The sequence below is a fragment of the Capra hircus genome, chromosome 15, assembly GCF_001704415.2.
Source record: "Capra hircus breed San Clemente chromosome 15, ASM170441v1, whole genome shotgun sequence".
NCBI lineage: Eukaryota > Metazoa > Chordata > Mammalia > Artiodactyla > Bovidae > Capra > Capra hircus.
The window spans coordinates 2,107,863-2,114,632 of NC_030822.1; the positions used below are offsets into that span (position 1 = coordinate 2,107,863).

Below are 6,770 nucleotides of genomic sequence, written 5' to 3' on the forward strand. Positions count from 1 at the left end.
CACTTCGCTTCTCTAGCTTATTACTGCCAGGACGCCGCGCCACCCACCAGTCACCGGAGGCTGAATCACGTGCTACCAGGAAACCTATGGGTCCCTGAAGAAACGAAAGAGGAAATTAAAAACAAACCCGGGGACTCCCTGGTGGCTCAGTGGTAAAGAATTTGCCTGTCAATGCAGAAGACACGGGTTCAGTCCCTGATCTGGGAAGATCCCCCGCGTGTCATGGAGCAGCTAAGCCCCTGCACCACACGACTGAGCTTCCGCTTTAGAGCCCACCTATTAAAGTCCACGCCCCCTTGAGCCTGTGCTCCAAAATGAACAAACAAAAAAGCGACTGCCGTGAAAAGCCCGTGCACCACAACTGGAGAGCAGCCAGATGCAGCAAAGACCCAGCACAGCAAAAAAATAAACAAGTAAATACAATTATTTTATTTAAAGACCTGATATAAAAGAAAATGAAAACTCCACTTCCATGAGAGCACGCAGACCCTGAGGCACCCCCCAGTCACTGGGCGTCTGCTGGGTAAAGGACAGTGCTCTTGGACTGTCCTCGGGGAGGGGTGTTGCTGGACGGCCTTACACAGAATCTCTCAGGGTGTCAAGGCGTTCATGCTTCTGGGCAAAGAGACTCATCTTCAGTTTCTGCCAGAGGGGTTTAAAATGCTTTTATCTTGGGGCTTCCCTGGTGGCTCAGTGGTAAAGAATCTGCCTGCCAATGCAGGAAGCATGAGTTCGTCCCTGATCTGGGAAGATCCCATGTGCCGTGGAGCAACTAAGCCTGCGAGCCACAGCTATTGACCTGGTGCTCGAGAGCCAGGACCTGCAGCTACTGAGCCCTCTGCCACAACTGCTGAAGCTCAAGCGCTCCAGAGCCCGTGCTCAGCAACAAGAGAAGCCACTACAATGAGACAACCAAAAATAAAGACATAAAATTGACTTTTAAAAATGCTTTTATCTTGCCTATGGTCAGGCAATAATTTTATTTGGGCCCATGAAGATGAAGTCACAAAGGAAACAAGCGTATAGATTAAATAGGAAGACTCTGTCTAGAGAGAGAGAGAGAGAGAGAGAGTCGTAGCACCCCACAGTCCAAGTCAGCATTTTGACAAACGCAGCTTAGAAATCAGCTGCCAGGGGCTTGGAATGTGAAAACTGAGAAGTAAGAGACTAACCAAAGTCTGAAAAGCCTGAGAAAACGAAGTGGGGATCCCAGCACAACTGCAGGGACACCAAGAGTATGCAGCCGCAGAGGAGGATCCACTTGGCTGGTGGAGCAGGAGGCTTGGTCCACATCTCTTTCTTTTTTTTTCCTTTTTTTTTGCTTCACTTCACAGCATGTGGGTTCTTAGTTCCCCAACCAGGGATCCAACCTGGACCCCAGCAGTGAAAGCGCTCCATCCTACCCACTGGACCACCAGGGAGTTCCCTTGGTCTATATTTCAAATAAGAAAACGTAGATAAGTACATAGGTCACTTGATTCTGGAAACTGCTGGTTGTCTACCAAAATGTGTTCACCCCTTTTCCCACAGTGAGCAAACTGCGGCAGGCGTTTGTCTGCCCACCTATGAGCTCTTGTTGGGAGGCAGAGATATTGCCTAATAACCTCTGAGCTGAGAAGGAACTTTGAGACCAAAACTCAAAGCAGACAACCACACAGAGTGCAATTGTGGAATTTACTGTTGGTGACTTACAGACAGGCAGGATCGGGTGGACGATGATCCAGAGGCATTTGCGGCTGCATGGCACTTCACCAAAAGGGGTACAGAGGAATTTAAAGGGGCCAAAGCTAAAAGCAGAATGGACTGCTAGTGAGAAACATATCTGCCTCACCAGGATCAGGAGTTTTTCCGTGCATTTCCACAGTCGTTAACCATCTGCGTCAGCAAAAGGCATGCTTTCAATTTTCATATCAGATGAACGCAAGACTAAAAGTTGATAGGGAGCTTACCTTACTTGGGTGCATCCCTTGTGAGGAGGCTAAAGCTCGGTCACATGGAAGCACGGGTGGGGCTGGACGGCAGGCCTAAGGTGGGGCTGACAAAATCAATTCGGCATGGCTCACACGGTCCTTTTCCTGTGCGTGCTCAGTCGTGCCTGGCTCCTTACGGCCCATAGACTGTAGCCCGCCAGGCTCCTCTGCCCCAGGGATTTTCCAGGCAAGAATACAGGAAGGGGTTTCCATTCCCTACTCCAGGGAATCTTCCTGGTCCAGAGATTGAACCCACGCCTCTTGCATCTCCTGCAGTGCAGGTGGATTTTTACCATCGTGCCACCTTGCAATTAGATGTGACCTGTGGCTACCTGCTCCCCAAGAAAGGTGAGTAAAAATGATGATTGCCACATCTAGTGGAAAAACTAAGAGGCGGGCCCTCTCCCCTCTGTGCTGTATTCTCACCCTTCTTGATCCTTGGAAGAAAAGCTGTGGCAAACCTAGACAGCATATTAAAAAGCAGAGACATCACTTTGCCTACAAAGGTCTGTGTAGCCAAACCTATGGTTTTTCCAGTAGTCATGTATGGATGTGAGAGTTGGACCATAAAGAAGGCTGAGCACCAAAGAGGTGACACTTTCAAACTGTGGTGCTGGAGAAGACTCTGGAGAGTCCCTTGGACTGCAAGGAGATCAAATCAGTCAATCCTAAAGGAAATCAGTCCTGAATATTCATTGGAAGGACTGACTCTGAAGCTGAAGCGCCAGTACTTTGGCCACCTGATGCAAAGAGCTGACTCATTAGGAAAGTCCCTGATGCCGGGAAAGATTGAGGGCAGGAGGAGAAGGGGATGACAGAGGATGAGATGGTTGGATGGAATCACCGACATGAGTTTGAGCAAACTTGGGGAGACAGTGAAGTACAGGGAAGCCTGGCATGCTGCAGTCCTTGGGGTCACAAAGAGTCAGACACGACCTAGTGGCTGAACAGGAACACCACCCTTCTTGTCCAGCGGGACCAAATGTTGGTCAGGGAAGGAGGAAGAAAGCCCCTGGGGACTGGCAAATGGTCCCTGTCATGACTCACTCCTGTCACTGGAGCACAAGAGCAGCCTAGACAATCTTCGTAAGTATGACTGAGTTCTGGTGAAACTTGATTTACAGACACTGAAATTTTAGTCTTATAAAATGTTTACAGGTCATGAAATAGTATTATACTTTCGATTTGTGATCAACCATTTAAAGTTTAAAAACTATTCTTAGCTCACAGGCGGCTGTAAATAAGAGCTGGAATAGGTTTGGCCTTAGTTTGCCAACATTCAAGGCGACGTTGACCCTAAAGATGCAAAGAAGCAAAAATAGAGTTAACATATGTAGATAACACACTTACGATTGCCAGAGGATGGGGAGGATGAACTAGGAGGTTAAGACTGACGTGCAGCGTGGGAGACCTGAGTTTGATCTCTGGGTCGGGAAGGTCCCGTGGAGAGGGAAATGGCCATCTACTCCAGTATTCTTGCCTGGCGAATTCCATGGACAGAGGAGCCTAGCGGGCTAGAGTCCATGGGGTCACAAAGAGTCGGACATGACTGAGCGACCTCACTTTCCCTTTCAAGACTGACACATACACACTGCTACAGATAAAATAGATAATTAGCGAGGACCTGCTGCGCAGCCCAGGGAACTCTACTCAGGGCTCTGTAGTGGCCTATGTGGGAGAAGAATCTGGAAAAGGGTGGGTATGTACGTATGTATAACTGATTCACTTTACTTTACACCTGAAAGTAACACGACTTTGTGAATCAACTATACCCAAAAATGTTTAAATAAAAATAACAGAAGCATGGTTACCGAGGAACCTTGCATACGGAGGGCCAGCTATAAGTTATACTTTGACTTTTGACCATTTGGAGAGTCAGTGCCCCTAAGCGTTGTTCAAGTTGAACCGTATAGTGTTGAGGCTTGCTTTCTTAGGCTTTAAACTCTCAGAAGAGAAAAGGTAAGACAACTATGGAAGTCTAAATAGTGGTTACCATTTGGGGGAAGAGGAGACTGTGATTGGGAAGAGGTCTGCTGAAGGCAGGTTTTGGGGGCACCAGTTCAGATCAGCCGCCCAGTCTTGTCCAATTCTTTGCAACCCCATGGACTGCAGCACGCCAGGCCTCCCTGTCCATCACCGACTCCTGGAGTTCACTCAAACTCATGTCCATTGAGTCGGTGATGCCATCCAACCATCGCATCTCTGTCGTCCCCTTCTCCCGCCTTCGATCTTTCCCAGCATTGGGGGTACCCGTGATGGTTAACTTCTGTGTATTCAGTGTATTAACCTGTTGCTCACTATGCAATCCCTTAAGCTATATCGTTATGTTGTGCTCGCTTTCCTAAATGTGCTTTTCTAAAGATTTTTTCCTGTGGGCCCTTTTACGATCTGTACATCACTGCTTCTGTTTCATGTTTCCGTTTTTCAGCCACAAGGCACATGGGAAATTAGCTTCTCGGCCAGAGATCGAACACTCACCCCTGCCTCGGAAGGCGAAGTCTTAACCACCCATCACTTCATAGCAAATAGATGGGGAAACAATGGAAACGGTGAGGGACTTTATTTTGGAGGCTCCAAAATCACTGCAGATGGTGACCGAAGCCATGAAATAAAAAGAGGCTTAGTCCTTGGAAGAAAAGTTATGACCAACTTAGCATATTAAAAAGCACAGACATTACTTTATCAACAAAGGTCCATGTAGTCAAAGCTTCAGTTTTTCCAGTAGTCATGTAGAGAGGTGAGAGTTGGACTATAAAGAAAGCTGAGCACCAAAGAATTGATGCTTTTAAACTGTGGTGTTGGAGAAGACTCTTGAGAGTCCGTTGGACAGCAAGGAGATCCAACCAGTCCATCCTAAAGGAAATCAGTCCTGAATATTCATTGGACAGGATGATGCTGAAACTGAAACTCAAATCCTTTGGCCACCTGATGCAAAGAACTGACTCACTGGGAAAGCCCCTGATGCTGGGAAAGATTGAAGGCAGGAGGAGAAGGGGGAGACAGAGGATGAGATTGTTGGATGGCGTCACCGGCTCAATGGACGTGAGTTTGGGTAAACTCCAGGAGTTGGTGATGGACAGGGAGGCCTGCTGTGCTGCAGTCCATGGGGCAGCAAAGAGTCGAACATGACTGAGCAACTGGAATGAACTGAACTGAATTGAATCCATAACTCATGCCTCCTAAGCCTCTGTTCCAGTCCAGAACCCTCACCACTCTCCTTCTAAAAAGCTAGGCAAGGATCCCACCCCCCACCCAACACCTGCCTCCTCACTGACCTTTCCAAGACCTGCAGGAGAAGGCTCTTCCCAGAGCTCCCCTCACCTCTTGGTTCCGAAGGCTGTAGATGAGGGGGTTGAGCATGGGCGTGACAATGGAGTAGAAGACGGACACCACCTTGTTGAAGCTGATGGAAGAGGCCGCTCCGGTGCGGACGTACATGAAGAAGAGAGTGCCGTAGAAGAGGCTCACCACGGCCAGGTGGGCCGCGCAGGTGGAGAAGGCCTTCCTGCGCTCCGCAGCTGTGCGGATCCGAAGCAGCGTCCAGACAATGCGGCCGTAGGACGCGGCGATGACCGCGGAGGAGGCCAGGAGCACGGCCAGGGAGACCAGGAGGTCTGCGGTCTCCTTCGGGGCGACGTCCGAGCAGGCCAGGGCCAGCAGCGGCGAGGCATCGCAGAAGAAGTGGTCGATGACGTTGGGGCCACAGAAGGTCAGTCGGGACGTGAGGTAGACGGGCAACACGGGGGTGAGGAAGCCCCCCAGCCAACAAGCGGCAGCCAGCCGGACGCAGGTGCCCCAGGACACCAGGGCCCCGTACCGGAGAGGCAGGCAGATGGCCACGTAGCGGTCGTAGGCCATGGCCGCCAGCAGGAAGCACTCGGTGGCACCGAGGAAGGTGAAGACGAAAAGCTGGGAGAGGCAGCCCGCGTAGGAGATCCTCTGGCCTCCAGCCACCCCGAGGAGACCCGCCAGCATCTTGGGCGCCGTGACTGACGTGTACCCGATCTCAAGGCAGGACAAGTGCGTCAGGAAGAAATACATGGGCCTGTGGAGGCGGTGGTCCAAGCCCACCACCACGATGATGGCCAAGTTCTCCAGCAAGGTGAGCAGGTACATGGTGAGGAAAAGGGCGAAGAGGAAGAGGAGTGTCTCGTGCGCCTCGGTGAAGCCCAGCAAGACAAACTCTGTCCTGTGGGTCTGGTTGGGGGTGCTGGGCTGCATGACTGAGGGGTCTCATAGCCTCGTAGGTAAGGACAACTCGGGGAGAAACTGTGAGATACTGGACTGAAGGATCTTTCACTTCCAGAGAGGAAAATAAAATCAAGAGCTCACCTTAACTCTCAAAAAAAAAAGAAAGAAAGAAAGAAAATGTACAACCTGTGAGGGCTTCCAGAAAACAGAGCATTCCAGGACAAAGTGAAAAGTTCTGGACAGAAGTAAGACGGAATGTTAATGGGGAGTGCAGCCCGTCTTCAAGAATCAGGGAAGGCTTCCTGGAGGAAGAGCTGGTTAAATTGGAACCTGAAAAATAAGCATAAGTTGGTGAGATAAAAGGGAAGACGTAGAAAAAGGATAAAATCTCGGACTTCGGCGAGAACAGCCTGCGTCTCGGACACTTCCAGTAGACGTGCTTTACCATGGGAGTTAAGAGCTCAGTTTCCTGGTCAAGCATTCCTGACTTCAAATACAAAAGAACCCAGCTAACACGGTTGCGGTGGAAATTCAACTTAGATAATCCCTCTATAGTATTTATCATGATTGGGTTAAGAAATACCAGGGGTTCATACCCTTCAAGTCCAT

General features: G+C 49.8%; 1 protein-coding gene across 1 annotated transcript; it reads right to left on the bottom strand.

The window, feature by feature from the left end:
* On the bottom strand, positions 5,124-6,191 carry LOC102173869 (olfactory receptor 6Q1). Its single transcript, XM_013969950.2, has one exon. The coding sequence runs from the start codon at positions 6,189-6,191 to the stop codon at positions 5,238-5,240; it is 954 nt and encodes a 317-aa protein (XP_013825404.2). The 3' UTR covers positions 5,124-5,237.

Bases quoted from the DNA above. Each gene is read 5' to 3' on its own strand.
- LOC102173869 (XM_013969950.2), bottom strand. From the start codon at position 6,191: ATGCAGCCCAGCACCCCCAACCAGACCCACAGGACAGAGTTTGTCTTG.